Here is a 22,322-nt window from a genome sequence, read left to right as displayed (position 1 = left end):
TGCTTTCTCTGCCAGGGGAAGACTAGGACTCCTTAATATTACTGGGGGCAGTCACCTTTCCCTCTCCCTAAAGCCCAGCACTTGAGGGTACCTGGCACTGCAGCAGGCGAGAGTGGTCCTGAGCGAGACTGAGCAACACTGGCGGGAGAGCCAACAGGGGACGGGGAGGGGCCTCGGATGCCAGGCAGGTGAGGGGAAGTATGAGGAGAAAAAGGAGACTGAGCTGGATTACTCTGCTCTCCTTGGCTGCTGGAAATCCCTGATGTGCTCACTCCAGGACTCAGAGCTCCTTCTGTCCCCATGGGGAGGTCATCTATTGAACCAGATAGATCCTAGAACATATACATAAGAACATGGATTAGTAATATTAGGCAGAAAGATTCTACTATCAATAATCCTACTACTTGCTTAGCATTTTCCTTAAATAATCAAGAGCAAATACATCACACACGTTCTTTACTCATGATGCTATTTTTATTTAAAAAAAAAAAAAACAATTTTTTTTTTTTTTTGAGACAGAGTTTCGCTCTTGTTGCCCAGGCTGGAGTGCAATGGTGCGTCTCAGCTCATCGCAACCTCCGCCTCCCAGGTCCAAGGGATTTTCCTGCCTCAGCCTCCTGAGTGGCTGGGATTACAGGCATGTGCCACCACGCCTGGCTAAATTTTTTGTATTTTTAGTAGAGACGGGTTTTCTCCATGTTGGTCAGACTGGTCTCGAACTCCCGATCGCAAGAGGCCCTCCTTGGCCTCCCAAAGTGCTGAGATTATAGGCGTGAGCCACCGCACCCGGCCCTAGTCATAATACTATAATTTACATATGGCAAACTCTGTTAAGGACCAGGTGGAATATATATTAGACCTTGGTGGGCCATAAAGCCTCCTTCAAAACTATTCAACTCTGACACTATAGTGCAATAGTAGTGAGACAATATACAAACAATGGTGTGACTGAGTTTTGCTGATTCCTTTTCTATGCTTCTAGCCCCTCAGAAGCAGATCTAGCACTTTCGTCTTCTTTCCCAGTCCTAACTTCTATCGTCATAAGAAAGCAACTACTTCAGTGAGGCTTTAGTTCTTTTCCAATAGCAGAACTTTACAAAATGCTGCCAGGATGGTACCAAGAGCTACAAGAGAATGTTAACAAGTTTGGGAAACATTTATAGATCCCCTCTACTTCTATTATATATTAGAATGATGATTATTATTATAGATTATCATAGCCTCCATTTGCCAAGGACTCACTCCAAGTCACCATACTTTACAACATAAGGGGTAGGAGGTAAGAAAGAGATACATTGGATGAGAAAGGCAATTTCTTAACCGCCAAGAAGGTCTGGGACTATACTCCTAACACCTGGTCTATAACAGTAATCAACAAATGTTTGCCAATTGAACAAATTCTGTTTTTTCCCAGCTTTTATGTTTTTCAGTGAGAACTTGGTATTTATTTGTAGGCTTTGCTTGTCTTGAATTAATCAATAAAGAGTTCACTCTAGGTCAACAAACTCCAGTATTAGCAAACAGGAGCTCAATATGAAAAATATTCACCCCAGAAAATATACCCTAACTCCATCCCCTGCGCCATGTTCATTCTCTAGCTAGCAACATTACTTCAGGCTTGGAACTAACTGTAATTGAAGAAAGGATGAAAACCCTGACACTTAAATGGTAAACAAAAGAGTTCTCTTAAACACACTGGGTCACATGCAGTGGCTCCTTTTGGAAGGCTGAGGCAGGCAGATCACTTGAGCCCAGGAGTTCGAGACCAGCCTGGGCAACACGGCAAAACCCTGTCTCTGCTAAAAACACCCCCAAAAATAAGCCAGGTGTCGTGGTGTACAGCGGTAGTCCCAGCTACTTGGGAGGCTGAGGTGGGATAATCTCTTAAGCCAGTGACGAGGAGGCTATAGGGAGCCAAGATTGTACCACTGCACTCCAGCATAGGTAACAGAGCAAAACACCGTCTCGAAGACAAACAAAAACAAAACTGAAAACACCACACATCTCGAGGAGGAGGAGATCCAAGTTGGTTTGAGTCTATTCCTGCTCCAATAAACGAGCTCACCCTGGAAAGATCGACTGAAAGTGACTTTGACACTAAGCTCAGACAGTTAACACTGGAGGTCAGAGAGTACCTTTTAGGCTCTCCTTCAAGTATCCAAGCTGGGTGGACCTTCCACAAACCACTTGGTACCTCACTAGGCTGGGAGCATTTCTGCTGAGCTCTTGGAGACAAAGTTTGCTCTGAAGGCAGGTAGATAGGTATGCATTTGTGCCTGTGTCCAGCTTTCCATGTTAGTTGAGAAGTCAGAAAATGCTAGCTTTCTTTTTTGTTAAGAAGTAGGCCAGGCATACCACAGCATACTTTAAAAATGCAATGAGAATTAGTTCCACCATAGAACGATTTCAAGAGGTCAACCACGAGGTAACAGCAAAGGACATCTTCCTTTCTTGAAGGACTAAAGTACCTGGAGCTATGAAGAGCCCCACGTTAGTCCCAAGAGAGAGGGACTCCATCCTTGGTTCTTCTTTTTTTTTTTTTTTTTTTTTTGAGACAGGGTCTCACTCTGTTACCCCAGGCTGGAGTACACTGGCACGATGCCAGCTCCCTACAGCCTCAACCTGCCTAGCTCAAGTGATCCTCTTACCTCCACCTCCCGAGTAGCTGGGACTACAGGCATGCGCCACCACATATGGCTCTGTGTGTGTGTGTATAGGCATGCGCCACCGTGTGTGTGTGTGTGTAGAAGAGATTCTGCCATGTTGCCCAGGGTGGTCCCAAATTCTTGGGCTCAATCCTCCCACACTGGCCTCCCAAATTGCTGATATGATAGGCATGAGTCACCGTGCCCAGCCCCATCCCTGTTTTGATGCCTAAGTTACACCACAGACATCTAGCCTCTGAACCAAGAACAAACTAAAAGAGGCAACAAGATGACAAGGAGAGCCACTGTAAGTAGAAACGGCCTCAAAAAGCACTCATTAGGCCCTACAGTCTACAGCAAATCCCACAGCTCAATGATCTGTTTTAGGGATCAGCAGGTTCCCTAACCTACTCCTTACTACAGTCTCCATTCCTTATCAAACTGCCAGCTTTTGGTAATAAGAACTTTCCTGCTTACAGGAAAAAGAAGTGTATTTCAGAACAGAATAGGAATCAAGGATCCATCCATCAGACGAGAACTTGGTTCAGTTCAAATCGCTTTGAAAAATTAAATGTTGGCCAGGCGCAGTAGCTCATGTCCGTAATCCCAGCACTTTAGGAGGCCGAGGTGGGCGGATCACGAGGTCAGGAATTTGAGACCAGCCTGGCCAACATGGCGAAACCCCATCTCTACTAAAAATACAAAAATTACCCGGGCATGGTGGTGGGCACCTGTAATCCCAGGTACTCAGGAGGCTGAGGCGGGGAGAATTCCTTGAACCCAGGAGGCGGAGGTTACAGTGAGCCAAGATAGCACTACTGCATTCCAGCCTAGGAGACAGACTGAGACTCCGTCTCAAAAAAACAAAAAAAAAAAAAACAAAAAAAAAAACAACAGTTTTGATCATTTTTGTCTTTAGTTATACAAGTAAAACATGAACAGTCTCATGAAAAACACATTTCAGATATTACAGGTGAAGCCAAAGTCCCCTACACCAAAGTTCCCCAAGCTGTCTTTCTGTTGCCCTCAATAGAGAAACCACTGTTCAATTTGGTGTGCATCTTTGTGCGTTTTTTTGTTGTTGTTAATTTATTTTTATTTTTTATTTTTAGAGAAAGGGTCTCGGTCTGTCACCTAGGCTGGAGTGCAGTGGCATGATCTCAGTTCACTGCAACCTCCACCTCCCAGATTCAAGCGATTCTCCTGCCTCAGCCTCCTGAGTAGCTGGGATTAGAAAAATTAAATGTTTTGTTTTGATCATTTTTGTCTCTAGTTATACAAGTAAAACATAAACATTCTCATGATAAAAACATTTCAGATATTATAGGTGAAGCCAAAGTCCCCCTTGGCTGTCTCAATAGAGAAACCACTGTTCAATTTGGTGTGTATCTTCGTGGATTTTTTTTTTCTTTTTTTTTAAGAGACAGGGTCTAGGTCTGTCACCCAGGCTGGAGGGCAGTGGTAAGATCTTGGCTCACTGCAACCTCCACTTCCTGGTTCAAGTAATTCTCCTGCCTCAGCCTCCTGAGTAGCTAGGATTACAGGTTAATTTTTGTATTTTTTAGTAGAGACGGGGTTTCACCACGTTGGCCAGGCTGGTCTCGAACTCCTGACCTCCAGTGACCTGCCCACCTTGGCCTTCCAAAGTGCTGGCATTACAGGCATGAGCCACCATGCCTGGCCCCCAGCTAATTTTTAAATTTTTTTGTAGAGATGGGGCCTTGCCATGTTGCCCAGGCTTGTCTTGAACTCCTGGGCTCAAGCGATCTGCCCTTCTCAGCCTCCCAGTGTTCTAGGATTACAGGCATGAGCCACCACCACTGGCCTTGGTGTGTATCTTTGGAAGTGCTAAGAAAAAAAACCAAACAAGAAACAAAACAAAAAACCAAAACCTGGCCGGGTGCGGTGGCTCACGCCTGTAATCCCAGCACTTTGGGAGGCTGAGGTGGGCGGATCATGAGGTTAGGAGATGGAGACCATCCTGGCTAACATGGTGAAACCCCGTCTCTACTAAAAAAGACAAAAAATGAGCAGGGCGTGGTGGCGGGCGCCTGTAGTCCCAGCTACTTGGGAGGTTGAGGCAGGAGAATGGCGTGAACCCAGGAGGTGGAGGCTGCAGTGAGCCGAGGAGATCGTGCCACTGCACTCCAGCCTAGGCAACAGAGTGAGACTCCGTCTCAAAAATAAATGAATACATACATACATACATACACATACACACACACACACACACACACATATACATACATAAAAACCCACCAACCACTCCTATCAGCTCACGGCAGGAACTGAGGAGGTCCCTTCAGCCACATTTACAATTAAAAAACCAGGCTCGCCATAGATCCACAAGGAGAATGCCCCTGCTCCACCTGAGGGATCCTAGAAGCCTAAAGAAAACCTTTGTAGCTCTTGGGGCTGGGGTCTCAGAACTCTGGAGGCATCTGTGGCTGACAAAGATGTGGCTTTCCCTTCTTCAGGAGAGCTGTCACTTTTGGTAAAGTGCCCTGAGCTTCTTGGAGAAAAAGTGCTAAATAAACCACTGTCAACAGTAGTCCCACCTGGCTGGGATGCCTGGGCATAGAAAAATACTGGGGAAGGAAGAGCATTAATCTTCTTATCTCTCTGATTTGGTTGGCTTGGGGCCAACCTCTCAAAGTGTCATTTTCATTAGATGGCAACTGGTCAGCATGGGATAGTTGGTTTCAAATAATTTTAGGAGCCAAAATGTTAGCACAGAAAGGGGAAAATCATTTACGATTAACAGCTACCATTTAAGCATCTACTACATGCCAGACACTTTGCAAAGTTACCCAATTTTCTACAATTCTTGGTTACAGATACTATTACCATTACCATTTTGGTTTTGGTTTGGGTTTTTTTGAGTCAGGGTCTGCCTGTTACCCAGGCTGGAGTACAGTGGCACAATCCTGGCTCACTGCAACCTGTCTCCTAGGTTCAAGCCATCCTCCCACCTCAGCCTCCCGAATAGCTGCGACTACAGACACCCGGTTAGTTTTTTTTGTATTTTTGTAGTGATGAAGTTTCACCATGTTTCCCAGGCTGGTCTCAAATTCCTGAGCTCAAGCAATTCTCCCACCTTGGCCTCCCAAAGTGCTGGGATCACAGGCGTGAGCCACTGTACCCAGTCACATTACCAATTTGAAGATGAGGAAGTTGATGCCGAAAAAGATTGGGCTACATGCTCAGGTCATCTGGCAAGTGGTGGAAGCCAGATTTTAAACCCAGGCCTGTTGAACCCCATAGGCCATGCTGGCTTTCTCTCTCCATTATGTTGTGACACTATATGAACTGAGGAGAAAGGTCACGCCTCTTAAGGAGACCAAGGCCCAGCTTTTGGTATTTATCAGTTGTGACCTTGGGCAAACTGGCAAGAAGCCAGGCTTCGGTTTTCTCACATATACAATCAGAGAGGGCTGGATAAATCTAAGTCTGTGACACCTCTGGCACATATGCATGAAACCCCGCTAACACCATATGGTCAGGGTTAAACGACCAGCAGTAATATTCTGGAATGAGAGATATAACAACATACCAGCAATATAAGTTATAAGACATACCCACCAGTTCCAGTGGCTAGGCATAGTAAATATTTTTATTGGGAAATGGGAGGGAGTAGTAAGGGCAGAAGTCTCCAAAAGATGTTTTGCCCCTCTATCTACATGAACAGATATTGCTCTGAACTCCACATCCTTTTATTACACAGGACACACCTCTGCTTTCTACTCCACAAAAAGCCAGTTTTTCAGGTCTTTTGTTCCACAAAAAGCCAGACTCTGTTAAGCCAGACCTCAATGTTCATAACAGTTCAGTTTTCTATAACACATTTATCATTAATAAAAAGTTCAATCGGGCTGGGTGCGGTGGCTCACACCTGTAATCCCAGCACTTTGGGAGGCTGAGGTGGGCGGATCACGAGGTCAGGAGATCGAGATCATCCTGGCTAACACGGTGAAACCCCATCTCTACTAAAAAATACAAAAAATTAGCTGGGCGTGGTGGCGTGTGCCTGTAGTCCCAACTACTTGGCAGGCTGAGGCGGGAGAATGGCATGAACCCAGGAGATGGAGATTGCAGTGAGCCAAGATCGCGCCACCGCACTCCAGCCTGGGTGACACAGCGAGACTCTGTCTCAAAAAAAAAAAAAAAAGGCCCCTATTCTCCCTGGTGGGGGATGCCCTTGGCATCTCAGGACTCTCAGGTTCTCAATTATCCCAAAAGAGCCCACCTAACAAGCATCTTCTGGAAAGACTGTTAAAAGAACTGTAGCAATGCCCCTTTAATGGGAAGATTTCTTTTCCAGGGTTTGTTCTCCTCCAAGTATAATCCTGCTGAGAGATGGGAGGTGAGGATCAGCCCACTCAGTGCCCTACCAGTTCCAAGGAAGCAGCAGGGCCAGGAGAATTTCCTCACGTGTTTCCAATGTGTTTTGTGCATTTTATTGCTCATCTACCATGCAGATCAAAAGCGCTGGAGCAGATCCAACTATTTCACACAGAATCTCACACTCCAGGCTGGCTACAGCCCTGAAAGCCTTCATTTCTTCACTTGAAATACTGCCCAATGTTATTTTGGGATGTGACCTGATAGAGGAAGCCCACAGGGACTCCATGACGATAACTGTTCCAGCTGTGATTGGTTGCCCAGCCCTAGTGAGCGCCAGCATGAGTCTGTCAGGCTCTGCTGACAAACAGAACTCAGCAGCTAACACCTTCTCTTCACACCACAACAAAACCATGCCTGAAATCACACAGTCCATACCTTATTTTGTGGGGTAGGGGCAGTGGGGGTGCTGGTACTCTCACAGGAAGAACTGCAAGTTCTAAGATGAATTGGCTGCCCGCTGAAGAATATTTTTAAGCAGGAAGATACCAGATCAGGGTTAGAGGAGGGAAGTTTAAATTATCTCCCAATAGAGCCACATAAGGATGACATAAATTCATTTTGCCGAGCAGGTGAAATGGCAACAGGTACCAAGTATAAAGAATAGGCTCATGACAATGCTCAGATTTAGGGTTTTCCCATAAATCTGGCTAAATCCTTGGGGAATCCCAGATAGAGTTCTTGTATCCATTTAGTTGGGAAAAGCTTTTGCTGAGTTGTGCTGATACAGGCAGGTAAACTACCCATCATGAGAACCAGGTAAATCCTACACATAAGCTTGTAGTAAGTGTGTGCCCTGGGAACCTTGCAACTCAGCCATCCCCATTTAAATGATAATACTTGAATGAAAAAATTCCATAATGACCAAATCTACACTAGTAATTTGTCAGTCCCCTATCCCCGCCCCACCCCTAGGCTGCTCTCATGCTGAAGAATGGGAGGAAATCCTGAAGAACACAGAAGAGACTGGGAAACATAACCCATGAAGAAAAGGAAAAGGTAGGAGAGGAGGCAACAGCCTTAAACTCTAAGGAAGAAAAACTGAGACAAAATTAATTACTTAAGGCAAATAAGTTTTTGGGAGACTTGGCTTTTCATAAAACCTTCCTCAAGCAACAATTTATTGAGGGTAGCACAGAAGAAGAGGCTACCTCTACTGAACACTTGTACAATAAAGTTCCAGTTATAAGTTCTCTTTTTTTCTCCTTAGTCTTTGCTATAAATGTAAGAAAGATAAATTTGACCCACCCCAGACTGGTAGGGACTCCAAGAGTTACAGAATTGCTGTGACATTATTCCATGGTTTCAATCCAACAGATTAACTGCCACCTATGCCTAGAGAGCAGGCTTGCTGGTGTTAACTGAAATGCCAAGAAAGAATCAACACACAGAATAGGCTGCCTTTCACACCCGGTGGTAATTCCAGGTCAGGAGTTAAGCAGGTAAGGAAGGGGAAGAAAAGATGCAGAGGTGGACAATACCCTTTTAGTGTAAGACCAAGCCCTATGACCTACATGGACTACCTCCATGGTTTGGAACAGCAGAAACTACTCCAGGAAAGGCTCAGAAAAATCTGTTTCCTACTTGCCCCCGTCAAGTTTCCAAAAACTTGGTTTGTATCTTAGAAACCATCACATAGGATGAGATCCCCCACCAAACTCCCTCTTCTCCTTTTCTACAACAGGCTATTGTTCTGAAGATAATGATTCAGTCTTCCTGGTACCTTTTGGCCACCTGATGGGGAAGGCATAGAAGAGAAGGGTTAGACTCTTCTTGTCTCCAGAATGCTTTTCAGGGGCCCATCTCCAAGAGGAAACCCCCTATATACACATCTGAATTCATAAAGACAGCTCTGGAGACCAAATCTCCAAATACAAAGGATGTTGGAAAAAGTTAATAAAGTTTCTTTATATCTTCCTTTTGAAAGGAAGCAGAATTGACACAAATATGTGACTATCACATATTCAACCCTAAGGTGAGTGGCTTTCATTTAATTTTCACAATCATCTTCTGATATAGGTATTACCCCCATTTTAACAAAGAAGCAAGTTCAGAAGTGACTTGCCCAAGGACAGACAACTATTAAATAAACCTGAGGTTCAAATCCATTACTTTACACTCTTTCCATAAGGTATTAATAGAAGCTTGACATGATCAAAGGCTGGCTTCCATGCTCCAAGAGAGGTAAGGCCAACAGCCTATATCACCAGACATGCTGAGTGATTAGCTACTTGACTCAACTGGCTAACCTCATGAGGCTCACTTAACTACTTTATTGAAGGAAAGACTGATACTAGATAAATCAAACTCTACAAAATCTATGATGATATGTGTTCCCCTCTTTCCTTTTTTCTTTTTTTTTCAGACAGAGTTTCGCCCTGTCCTCCAGGCTGGAGTGCAGTGGCGCAATCTCAGCTCACTGCAACCTCCGCTTCCCAGGTTCTAGCGATTCTCCTGCCTCAGCCTCCTGAGTAGCTGGGATTACAGACCCTTGCCACCAAGCCTGGCTAATTTCTTTTTTTTTTTTTTTTTTTTTGAGACGGAGTCTTGCTCTGTCGCCCAGGCTGGAGTGCAGTGGCCGGATCTCAGCTCACTGCAAGCTCCGCCTCCCGGGTTCACGCCATTCTCCTGCCTCAGCCTCCCGAGTAGCTGGGACTACAGGCGCCCGCCACCTCGCCCGGCTAATTTTTTGTATTTTTAGTAGAGACGGGGTTTCACCGTGTTAGCCAGGATGGTCGCGATCTCCTGACCTCGTGATCCGCCCGTCTCGGCCTCCCAAAGTGCTGGGATTACAGGCGTGAGCCACCGCGCCCGGCAATTTCTGTATTTTTAGTAGAGATAGGGTTTCACCATGTTGGTCAGGTTGGTCTCGAACTCCCGACCTCAGGTGATCCACCTGCCTCGGCCTCCCAAAGTGCTGGGATTACAGGTGTGAGCCATGGTGCCCAACCCCCCTCTTTTGTAATTACTCCTGCTATAACCTTCAGTGTTTATTTCAAATCAGCACTTTCACCGATAATCTTTGACTTAAACCTACTTTTTCTATGCTAAATTAAAGGGTACAGTACTTCTTTTCACCCCTGGGTTTTCTGTAGGGTACTTAAATGTATAAGAGGACAGAGGGCTATAGGGAGGGTGACTTTTAATGTAGGGAAACAAGCAGAAGTCCCATTAAGGTAGAAGTCCCATGAAAGTAGGAGCCTGGTCTCTGCTGGGTATTCAAACTGAATGTGTTCGAATCCTTTTATTAATCACAAGGGCGTGGCTCACAGATAAAAAAAAAAAAAAAAAAAAAAAATCAAGGTATTCCTGGCCTCTAGATGGCCTCCTCAAACCCTCACACTTTCCTCCTCACCCAGCACTGTAGCCACCCTTCCGAACTGCAGGATGTTTGGGTTTTGTTTAGGTACCCCACTCCCCAAGCTACAAGATGGGAAGGCTCCTTTCTAGGGGCTTTAAAAGCCAAGCAAGCTTCAACCCTCTGGCCACAGAGGTGCTCCAACAACAGGGCAAATTAACTCTCCTTTCACACACATCAGGCTGGCTGATTTCCCAACCACCAGAGTAGAGTTGGGTGGGAAGATAAATTGCTTGAAGATGCTTTATAGGTACAACAACTACAGGCTAAAATTTTTTTTTTTTTAGCCTTGGGAACTTCCAAGATGAAAACAGTTTTGTGGAGGCAGTGAGGAATCAGAAGCCTCCACGCTCCAAGAAGAGATCTGCTAGCCATTCTATTAAACCATCTACTTTGACCCAAGTCAGAGGGCTAGTTCCCTACTCTCACCCTATAGGTAGGGCCCAGAGTTCCTCTGAGGCTCCTCTAGATGCAGTTACAGGACTGATGGCACTGTGCTCTATCTCCACTAGCCTGTGGGACCAGAGCAAGATCAGGCTATTTAGTGACCAGAAAGATGCCAGACACACAAACGACAAGATGCTTGATAAATGTTGCTCAATGAATTATCTACTCAAAAGCATCCTCTTTAGACACAATCTCTATTAGTCCTCTTTCTTTCCCTTAATCTCTATTCCCCCATCCTAAACCCCTATACCTGAATTCTAAACCTCCACAAGAGACGGGCTCTTGGGTGCTGGTATCAAGAGAACCCGATTCTCCTGTTTAAAACTCAGAAGTACAACCCCAAATGGGTCTTGACAACTTGGTAAGAGCTGTTGCTAGAACTGCAGCAGTGCAGAAAAGGAGTGTCTGGAAAGGAGGCTGTCAGAGGCAGGGCTCTGTGTCACTGGAGAAATTTCAATCTAATTGTGATAATACGAGAACGTGCTGTTCTAACCCACCTCTGCAAAATCTGAGGCAGGTCTGACCCTTTGGGTGGAGGCTGAGGGCACTGCTGAGGTAAAAAGGTGGGGAGAAGAAAGACTGCTGGGCTGCTTGCATTCCTGTGGTGGGAGCCCCTGCAAACAGCGGCTGGGTCACTGCAGCAGCCATTGATTTTCTAGGGGTCGATATTCTACTCCCACAGATATGCTCAGCTGGAGGTTTAATCACATCGAGTGCTTCTGCTCAACATTTCCCCCATCGTTCCCCCCACCCCCCTGCAACAAACCAATAAAACAAACACCAAACACAATGAGAACTGGCAAAGGATAGATGAGAAGGTGCTCCTCACAGCTGTCCCCCACCCCCGGAGAAACTCTAGGCACCAGCTCAAAGGGAGTAAATGCAAGAGAGAGCCAACGCTACAAGGGGCAGTCCACAAGACACTGCAGGGACAGACCCACAGGCCCCAGAAAAAAATTTTTTTTTTTTTTGAGACAAGAGTCTTGCTCTGTCACCCAGGCTGGAGTGCAGTGGTGCGATTCTTGGCTCACTGCAAGCTCTGCCTCCCGGGTTCATGCCATTCTCCTCCCTCAGCCTCCCAAGTAGCTGGGACCACAGGCGCCCACCACCATGTCTGGCTAATTTTTTGTATTTTTTAGTAGAGACGGAGTTTCACCATGTTAGCCAGGATGGTCTCGATCTCCTGACCTCGTGATCTGCCTGCCTCAGCCTCCCAAAGTGCTGGGATTACAGGCATGAGCCACCACGCCCGGCCGAGAATTTTTTTTTTTCTTTTTCTGAGACGGAGTCTCACTCTGGAGTCACCCAGGCTGGAATGCAGTAGCCAGATCTCAGCTCACTGCAAGCTCTGCCTCCCGGGTTTACGCCATTCTCCTGCCTCAGCCTCCCGAGTAGCTAGGACTACAGGTGCCCACCACCTTGCCCAGCTAGTTTTTAATATTTTTTTAGCAGAGACGGGGTTTCACCGTGTTAGCCAGGATGGTCTCGATCTCCTGACCTCGTGATCCACCCGTCTTGGCCTCCCAAAGTGTTGGGATTACAGGCTTGAGCCACCGCGCCCGGCCGGCTGATAATTTTTTAATTCATTGCCTAACACCCTCATATAGACCCATCTAAAAACTGGGAGATTTTACATAAAAATCCAGGCATCTAACTTCTTCCAAAAGAAAAAAAAAAAAAAAAAAAAAGATAATGATGATGATTCTGGAACTCCCATAAGCCACGAACTGGTTGAAACCCTGCTTTTCAGTTTGTCACAGTCTCATCAGGCCTGTATAATACCATGTTATCTGCCTGACCAGTCACCCTGCCCCCCAAAGGCTTCTCACTGTCTTACCCAGTTAGTAACCACTTTTTGGCCAAAAATGTATGAAATGTTTTGAGAGTCACTAGTTAATAGACTCAAATCTGGGCAAAAAAAAAAAAAAAAAAAAAAAAAAGAGAATCTGGGTCAGAGCTGGGCCTGAGTTAGAGCAGCCAAGAGCAGTGCATATTTATGGAATAGGGCTGTTCTAATCCCAGCAGGAAAGAAGAGCACTGTAAAGCTAGAGAAGGCAAAGAAGTTAGGAACCCCCTACTTTCTCAAAGCCAAGCATTCCCTGTTAGGAAGGTTAACCAAATGGAGTTTGTTCTATTATGAAGATCATCAGCTATAATCTTAGAACTTGAGTAAAGAGGGCAGGAAAGGGGAGTGAAAGGAAAGGAACACAGAAAGCAAGCAGAGTTCTGGGTATGAGAAGTGTAACAAGGAGGGGGTGTTGCCTCAGGCTTCCACATCATCTGGCTCTCCTCTCTACAGCAAGCCTGGTTGCCCCTCAGAATTATAGCAACCAGAAAGCAAGCAAAAACAACCAGGGAAGGCAAAGTTGGCACTGTGCTGAACACGGCTTAGAACTAGGGGGCTGGATGGCCTCCTTGGTTTTGTAAACTCTTAAATTTATACTTGTCAGTGATCTTCCCTACCTTAGCCTACTGGTCTATATACAAAATCCAAATATTTAGGGAGAGAAAGTGGAATAAACAGATTTGAGAGTGAGAAATGGATAGAATCTTAAACCAGAATACAACCTCAAAGGACTTTGAAAAGAACAACTCTGAACACAGGGGAGCTATAATCAAGTTCCAGAAGATAACAGGGGATAAAAATCCAAATATTCTTGATAATGGTTCCTCTGAACATTGACCTATTTTGTTTGTTTTTCAGACATGGTCTTGCTCATAGACCCAGACTGGAGTGCAGTCGTGCAAGCATAGCTCACTGCAGCCTCAAACTCCTGGGCTCAAGCAATCCTCCTGCCTTAGCCTCCGACATTGCTGGGATTACAGGTGTAAGCCACCACACCTGGCCACTGATCCCTTGTAGTTTAAATTTGTTTTCTCTCTTACCTTTCCCAAAATGTCAGGAAAAATTACTTTCACCCATCCCCATCTCAGTAAACAATATTCAATATTCTTCCCATATCAAAGCTGGCCTTAAGGGACAGGTTCACTGACTCTCAAGATTAAGCCTCCAACCCCTAGTTCGCACCTTCAACAAGGCATGGATTCTTAGCTTCTTTGGGAAAGGTCAAAAGGGAAGGAAGCTAGCAGCTTGGAGGTAAGTTCTGCCTCAAGGCAATCAGATTATGTCACAATACCAAACAATTCTATGCTGGTAACAGGCAGGGAAGATGAAACAATTTCAGGCCGTAGAGTAGGGGTTTCAGGAGACCAAGCACTGGTCCCCAGAGGGATGGCAACAGAATACATACCGATGTCATCACAGCTTTCTAGTACGTCTTAGACACGAGAAAAAAAGAATACGGCTAATTCTACACTTGACTTATCAGGTATAGTGTTTTTTTGTTTGTTTGTTTTTTGAGACGGAGTCTTGCTCTGTCACCCGCTGGAGTGCAGTGGCTCGATCTCAGTTTACTGCAACCTCCGCCTCCCGGGTTCGAGCAATTCCCCTGCTTCAGCCTCCCTAGTAGTTGCTAGTAGCTGGGACTACAGGCGTGTACCACCACACCCAGGTTTTTTTTTTTGAAACGGAGTCTTGTTCTGTAGTCGAGGCTGTGTCAGTGCAGTGGTGCAATCTCGGCTCACTGCAACCTCCACCTCCTGGGTTCAAGCAATTCTCCCTGCCTCAGCTTCCCAAGTAGCTGGGATTACAGGTGCCTGCTACCACGCCCAGCTCATTTTTGTATTATTTAGTAGAGACAGGGTTTTACCATACTGGCCAGGCTGGTCTTGAACTCCCAACCTCAGGATATTCGCCCGCCTTGGCCTCCCAAAGTGCTGGGATTACAGGTGTGAGCCACCGCGTCTATCCCACACCCAGCTAATTTTTTGCATTTTACTAGAGACAGGGTTTCACCATGTTGTCCAAGGATGGTCTCGATCTCCTCACCTCATAATCTGCCCGCCTCAGCCTCCCAAAGTGCTGGGATTACAGGCGTGAGCCAGTGCACCTGGCCAGGTATGTTAACATAGCTGCACACCTACAGGTCCTCCCCTCTGGGCCAAATTTCAAGAAACAGATTCTCACCTTGGCTTAAAGGACCCTACTGGTTTCTACAAAGATAATATTTCTAGGTGGACTTGGCTCATTTCCTGTTTGAAAGGCCCAAGTCCGCCCAAGGACAGACATGAAACAGCTGGGCAACCAAACATCTGGGAGCTGGTTTTCTGATTTTGGTTGATCTTTTTGGACAGAAAAGCACCAACAGCAAAAGAAAATGCTAGGGGGAATGGGTGAAGGTGAGCCACTGTCACTACGACAACTAGTTCATCCATGATGACTAAGGAATATCAGGACATTCTAGTTTCTGAGAATTCTTCCTTTCAGAGTAAATGCTTCTTACATTCTTCTGGAGAACAGAACTAAATCCAAAAGCTGTAATAGCATTAACTTTGCCTAGAAATCTAGAAATCTCAACATCATATCTGTTCATAACTCCTTCCCTTTCTCCAAAGAGAATATGGAAGGCAAAGTCCATTTTCTGAATACGGCATTTTTCCTCTTCTATTTTTTTGAGATGGAATTTCGCTCGTTGACCAGACTGGAGTGCAGTGGCGCGATCTCGGCTCACCGCAACCTCCGCCTCCCAGGTTCAAGTGATTCTCCTGCCTCAGCCTCCCAAGTAGCTGGGATTATAAGCACACGCCACCACGCCCGGCTAAATTTGTATTTTTAGTAGAGACAGCGTTTCTTAATGTTGGTCAGGCTGATCTCGAACTCCCGACCTCAGGTGATCTCACCACCTCAGCCTCCCAAAGTGCTGGGATTACAGGAGTGAGCCACTGCGCCCGCGGCCTTCCTTTTCTTAAAGGATCTTTTTGCTGATCTTGTATAGGAGTTGGTCCTAACAGTAAAAGCAACAGTAGAACCAGTGGACTAGAAGTCAAAGAATCCAATGTTCTCGTTTACTGAATGACCTTGGACAAGTGTCTTGCCCTTTCTGGGCCTTAGGTTCCTCATGTAAAGTGGAGGTGGGAGGGGAGACAGGAATGGGGGTGTCAATATTGTAAATATTCTGTCGTGCTGGTTCACGCTGCCTTCATTCTATTCTTTCTCTAATTGTAAAGGTTAAAAAACTTAAAAATGAAATTTCCAAGAATCCCTTGGTTTTGCATACAATTCAGCTTCTGGTAATGAGAAGCTGACTCATGAGATTAGATCAAAGCAAGCAGAGACCATATTTCTGTCTCCTTCACTTGTTTCTGCAGGAGCATTTTGGTTCCATCCTCCACTTAACTGGGTGCTGGTTCTGGCAGCAGCAGCTACTGCTTCTTGATTCCAGCTTACTGATCCTGGATCACAGATTTAGGGATATGATTCAAGAGCAATCAATCCAATAGTAGCTCCGAGGTCAAAGTTCCCCTGGTAGGTCAAATCTAGGTTAAATCTGGGTCCAGTTTCTTGGAGGCCAAGCCTAGAGCAAGCTCCCTCACTCTTTCCAGTTGTAAGCTCAAATTCCCTATATTAAATCTCTATTAAACATAGCTAGACCTAGGGTCTAGTACAGAAATCCTCTGACTCAGTATTATCAAATGATCCCAAAAGAGAAGCTGTAAAGGAAGAGAGAAAAGATTTATTCACAAAGCGTATTTTTTTGGAGGAAATGGGCAAGAGCGGGGAGCCTGAGGACTTTAAATACATTTGTCCAGGACAACCTCCTTCACTTCTTCCCTTTTTACAACCTCACTGTACTTTCTCTCTCTCACTTTAAGCTCTGAGGGGGTGGGTGGGGGGTTTGAATTGCTCACACAGGATGGAGGGTTGAGAACGAACCCACAGTCGTGTCATACTACTGTCCCGAGGACTTCAAATCCTATTTCCACTAATAACCTTTTGGTCAGCACACGCTTTCTTTTCCATCCCCATGTTTTCTGCAGCCTGTTATTCTGCTGAGGATGGCATAACCTGTCCAACTCAATAAGTATCACCTGGGCTTCAGGGACGCTTGGGCCAGAGAGAATACCAAGTGTCTTCCTCAGTAGTAGGAAATACGTTTATAAGCTCCAGGTACAAAAGAATCAGGACATACCAGTCCCGATAGCCCTGTATACTAGTAAGTGAGGACAAGTTTGGCCCAACTTAGCTTCCTACAGCAGGGCTGAGGACAAACTGAAAAACAAGGTAAAATTCAAATGGTGTGCTTAATGGGGGAGGAGGTACTTCCACCCAGTCCTCTGTAGGACTAAGTGACTCAAGAGCCATCATACTAGAGGTAAGGCTCAGTTGCTTTTCAAAGATTGAGGCTGTTCCGAAGGAAACAAAAGGTTCCAGCAAGAGGAATCTGTGTGAGACACACAGGCAGGAAGCAGAGCTGAGCCACCAGCGACTAGAATAGAAACAGGAAATGGGCCCAGGAACAAGCATACAGTAATCTGCTGCAAGCAGCAAAGGCTCAAGCAGGCAGCAGGCAGTATCGAGGCTGGAGCAGTGTGACTAAGATAGAGAAGCAGATTGGCCAGTCCAGCCCAGAGAACCAGCGTTCTAGAGAAGGGATGGCTACATGCACAGGGTACATGCTGCTCTTAGCAGTCTGGGCAGATATGACAGAGGGGGTGGGGATTTCCTTTTCGAGACTCTGAGAGAGCACCTGGGCTATAATTCAAGAGGAGCAGGCACAGAGAGATAGATGGTCAGCTATAAAGAAAACAGGTCACCAACCTCAGAAAGACCCTGCTTCTCTGGTTACCAAAATTGCTAGTGACATTTCTGTTATCCCTTTGAAAATAAACCATCAAAAACCTAGGTAAGGACTGTGGGCCCTCTCTCCTTCTATCATGAAATGAACAAAAGGGAACAGAAACTGTGTAAGATTAAAATCCTTCAGACATTCTAATTTTCTTTTCTTTCTTTTTTTTTTTTTTTTTTTTTGAGATGGAGCACTGCAACCTCTGCCTCGGGTTCAAGCGATTCTCTTGCCTCAGCCTCCCGAGTAGCTGGGACTACAGGCCCCCGCCACCACACCTGGCTATTTTCGTATTTTTAGTAGAGACAGGGTTTCGCCATGTTGGCCAGATTGGTCTTGAACTCTTGACCTCATGATCCACCCGCCTCAGCATCCCAAAGTGCTGGGATTACAGGTGTGAGCCACTGTGCCCAGCCAAACGTTCTAATTTTTAAAGCATTTATTGAGAAGATTTGTCACTCCTCTCAATAAACCTAAACAACAAAACGTTAGCTCCCAAAGCTCAGCTAGGTAGCGAGAATCTGGGGGGTATTAAACAAAGATTTACGAATATCTGCCTGTGCTGGGCACATGACAGATGTCAGATACAGTTCAAGCAGAGGTACTAGCACAAGGCTATGCCAACATGAAAATGGGGAAGAAGTCCCAGAGGGGTATTTCAGCTAGGTTTTGAAGCCAAAGTAGAGGTTTGCTGAGCATGACAGAAAGAGAGAGAAACAGATGTATATCCTAATCAAGAGGACCAGGAATTGTGAGGAGCTTAAGGTACAAATGAGTGGCTGGAGAGGAAGTTGCAGAGGTATGCTGGGGGCTGTGGATGGCTCCACTACGGGTTCTGAACTGGGTAAGCCACCGGGAGCCAGGGTCCCCAAAACATGCACGAAACAACTGGTGGTGGTCTCCCACACTGACAAAGTCTCACTCTGTCACATAGGCTGCAGTGCAGTGGTGCGACCTTGGCTCACTGCAACCTCTGCCTCCCAGGTTCAAGCGATTCTCCTGCCTCAGCCTTCTGAGTAGCTAGAATCACAGGTGTGTGCCACCATGTCTGGCTAAATTTTTGTATTTTTAGTAGCCTCATGATCCACCCGCCTCAGCCTCCTAAAGTGCTGGGATTACAGGTGTGAGCCACCGTGTCTGGCCTACCAGCTTGATACTTCATTTGAAAATTTTATTCTCAGCTGTCAGGGTCTCTGTGCTTCTAAACCATTAGACATATGAATCACTTAGAGATCTTATTAACAGAGTTAGATCCAATAAATCTGGGATGGGGCCTGAAAATCTATATTTCTAGCAAGCTTCCAGGTGATGCTGGTGCTTCTAGACAATGGACCACACTGAGTCACAAGGATCTAACTGACTAAAGTTAGCACTGACCAGGACAGTATATTCTAAGAAGACAGAGACAGAACAAGGCTTGCTCTCATCCAACACAGGAACCAAACTCTAGTCAATGGTTCACTGTTTGAGGTGATTCCCCAGTTGGCTAGTTCCTCCAAGTAGGTCCTATATGTCTGGCTATCTTTCCTACCACCCACCCTTTCCACAACTCATCTGTGCCTCCATCATAGGGATGTCTGGGAAAACAGAAGTAAAATGGAAATCCATTGACATTCCTTCTTTTAGTTCAAGTCTAGTAAATGCTAAATGGCAAAGAGCTGAGTCTTTTGCCTAGAAATGAAGAGAGGATCAGATTGTCCATGTCTTTCCTCTACTGGGTGGGATGTTGGAGGAAATATTTCACCTGAAATATCAGAGCTAGATTCAAATCTTGATTCTGACCCTTGGTTTTTCATATGTAAAACAGGAGTGGGTATTCTGTACATTCTAATTCCTATCTTTTCAGAACAACTGATGTTGACTGTAGCTCCTTGCCTAGCCTTAATCCTGCCCTCTAAAATTTGGATTCTACAGGGACAGCATAGCTCCCTCCCATTTCCTCTTTCTAGACCAAGATCTCAGCATCTGAGAGCATTACAGAAGTAAAAACATGAATGGTAATAGCTAAGATGTTAAGTGAAATCTAAAGAATGGCTCAGAAACTCAAGGGATAATTTGATAGACATTACAAATCCTAATTCTATTCTCCACCTCCCTCCCGATATCAATAACATCCAGTCCTACCTAACCTGAGGAAATGAGTATGACCCAAATCTTCAACAACAGGCTTTAAGATAACCTTTTTTTTCAGCCAAGGGTATAGTGTCCCTTAGAAATTAATTCAGTGGATGCCTTTGATTCCTTTTTCTCACAATTCCAGAAAGACGTGCCTGTTTATACCCTCCTAATATTCTGCTAGCACCTTCACCTTTCCCTCTTCCATCTGCCTTATACATATGCAGGTCTTTGGGATGAAGCGGAGGAACTGGACTGATTCAGCCAGACTCTCCTTTTTCTCAGTGCCTTTCAAGAGTGCTCTTTCCCTTTCCCTTGTTCATTTCCTTTTCTCAAGCCCTCAGAAATCAGGCCTTTTCCTTATCTAAAAAGGATCCCAATAAAATGCTTTATGACAAATCCAACTGCCTATTTTCTTTGAAATACAAGTTTGACATCTTCCCTCCTCCCTTGGCTTCCAGAAATATTACACAATCCTGGTCCTTCTCCGATCTCTCCAACTCTCTGTTGGCTGCTTCTACCTGATGGCCTCTGGCATCGTCCAGAGCTCCATCTGGCTTCTATCTCTAAACTCCACAGTTTGGGAGGCCTGTTTCATTCCATGGTTTAACTATTAACTACCACAGTTAACTCTCAAACTCGTATCCAGACTCAGGTCTTACCTAAGTTTCAGTCTCCTATCTCCAACTAGAAACTGGACATTTGTTTTCAGAAATCTTATGATATTCCACAAAATAAATATGGAATTTAACTTCTCAAAAATGAGACTCTCCCTGCCCACCAGTCAATCAAAATCTTTAAATATTCCACCCCGTAGAACCCACTTATTCTCAGTCCTATATTCTTTCCTGCATGTTCCACATGTGGGAGCAGGTGGCTATGCAAATGAGACAGAAGGAGCAGAACGCCATACCTCTTGCCAGAAGTAGTTCTACAGTTTAACTTATTCCACTGCTTTAAGACTCTCCCCTTTTCAAAGCATACTACAAACTAATGGATCATTTTGGTAAAATATTAGTTTTATCACATGATTGCACCAGTTACCTATCTGTAAGCCCAGAGATCAGATCTAAATGGCTGAAGCTCAGCAGGATCCCTGTGATCTAGCTTTCCTTCCTGTTACTTCCCACCCCAGGAAGCTGACCAGCCCCCAAGTATCTATACTTCACCTCATCCCCATTCCTGCATGGCCTCTGCTCAAGCTGGACTTTCCTTCCTTTTGTAACCACTTAAATACATCCACATCTAGCTCATACTGACTGAACTTCAACATGACTTTTTTCTTCAACTATTGAGACATAAATGGATCAGTGACTTTGCCGAACTCTGACAGCACTCATTATAACATACAGGCACATGGTCTTCTGTTTTATGTCTATTTTACTAATGAAACACAGGAGGATCCTTCAGGATAGCAACCGTATCATATTCAGAATCATGGACCCAAGAGTTCGAATGACCTCAGAAGTCATGCAAGTTCAACCCTTGTCAAATGTCTACTTGTTTTCTACATAACACCCACAGCAAAAAGTGTGCCTGGTTTTACTCCAGGGACAGGAAACTTACCTACATCCCTCCTCATCCTCCAGATCCCAAAGGAACTTACTTGTATGTCACACTTGGACTTAAATCTACAGACAACAGGTAGCCAGGTTTTAAAGCATTAATGTAACTTGGCCAGGTTTGTTTGTTTGTTTGTTTAAAGATGATCACTCTGGTGATTATGTTGAGGACAGACTTGGAAGGAAAAGGGGAAGAAAAGAAACAGAACAGTCAGAAGTTTGTGGCAAGACACCAGGTGAGAGATAACAGGGACCCAAAAAAACAAAAGGCAGTAGAGAGAGGGGAAACCAGACTCAAAAGCAAAAACCATTTCTGTGGTAGACTAAGATTTGGTGACCAACTAAGTTTGGCCCCACTAAAGGAAGGGATCCAGTGATGAGCACCATAGAGCAGTGGAGCTCCCAGGGTGGTACTGGCAGGGCAACGGTTCCGCTACCCAGGAATAAACTGCACTGAGGCCACAGCTACAGGAGATCTAGTTTCTTTCAAGTTTCTTCTTTCTACCATTCTTTTTTTTTTTTTTTTTTTTTTTGAGACGGAGTCTCGCTCTGTCACCCAGGCTGGAGTGCAGTGGCCGGATCTCAGCTCACTGCAAGCTCCGCCTCCCGGGTTTACGCCATTCTCCTGCCTCAGCCTCCCGAGTAGCTGGGACTACAGGCGCCTGCCACCTCGCCCGGCTAAGTTTTTGTATTTTTAGTAGAGACGGGGTTTCACTGTGTTAGCCAGGATGGTCTCGATCTCCTGACCTCGTGATCCACCCGTCTCGGCCTCCCAAAGTGCTGGGATTACAGGCTTGAGCCACCGCGCCCGGCCCTTTCTACCATTCTTAACCCACAGTGTGCCTTCCAAATCATCAAGAGTCAAACTATAGTGTAAATCACCACTATTATTCTAGTTACCGCTATGGCTTCCTAGTCTAGTACTTTTTTTTCCTTCCCTTTTCAGAAGGTTACTACCTACCTCAGCCTCATTCCAACTGTGGTCTTCTGAACTGGCAGCATCTGTACCACTTCAGAGCTTGTTAGAAATGCAAATTCTTAGGTCCCAGCCCACACCCACTGAATCAGAATTTCTCAGGTAGCAGCAGTAATTCAGGTGATTCTTAACACA

General features: G+C 45.3%; 1 protein-coding gene across 1 annotated transcript in view; it reads right to left on the bottom strand.

The window, feature by feature from the left end:
• The window catches only part of ARID1A (AT-rich interaction domain 1A), an 85,703-nt gene that overhangs the window by 20,989 nt on the left and 42,392 nt on the right, over positions 1-22,322 (bottom strand). The window contains 1 exon segment of the mRNA XM_025380900.1: positions 92-332. Within this exon segment, the coding sequence (XP_025236685.1) occupies positions 92-332 (241 nt within the window).

This window comes from Theropithecus gelada, chromosome 1 (assembly GCF_003255815.1).
Source record: "Theropithecus gelada isolate Dixy chromosome 1, Tgel_1.0, whole genome shotgun sequence".
Lineage (NCBI taxonomy): Eukaryota > Metazoa > Chordata > Mammalia > Primates > Cercopithecidae > Theropithecus > Theropithecus gelada.
The sequence above is the reverse complement of the archived record's forward strand: the minus strand, read 5'-3'. Positions and strand labels throughout refer to the sequence as shown.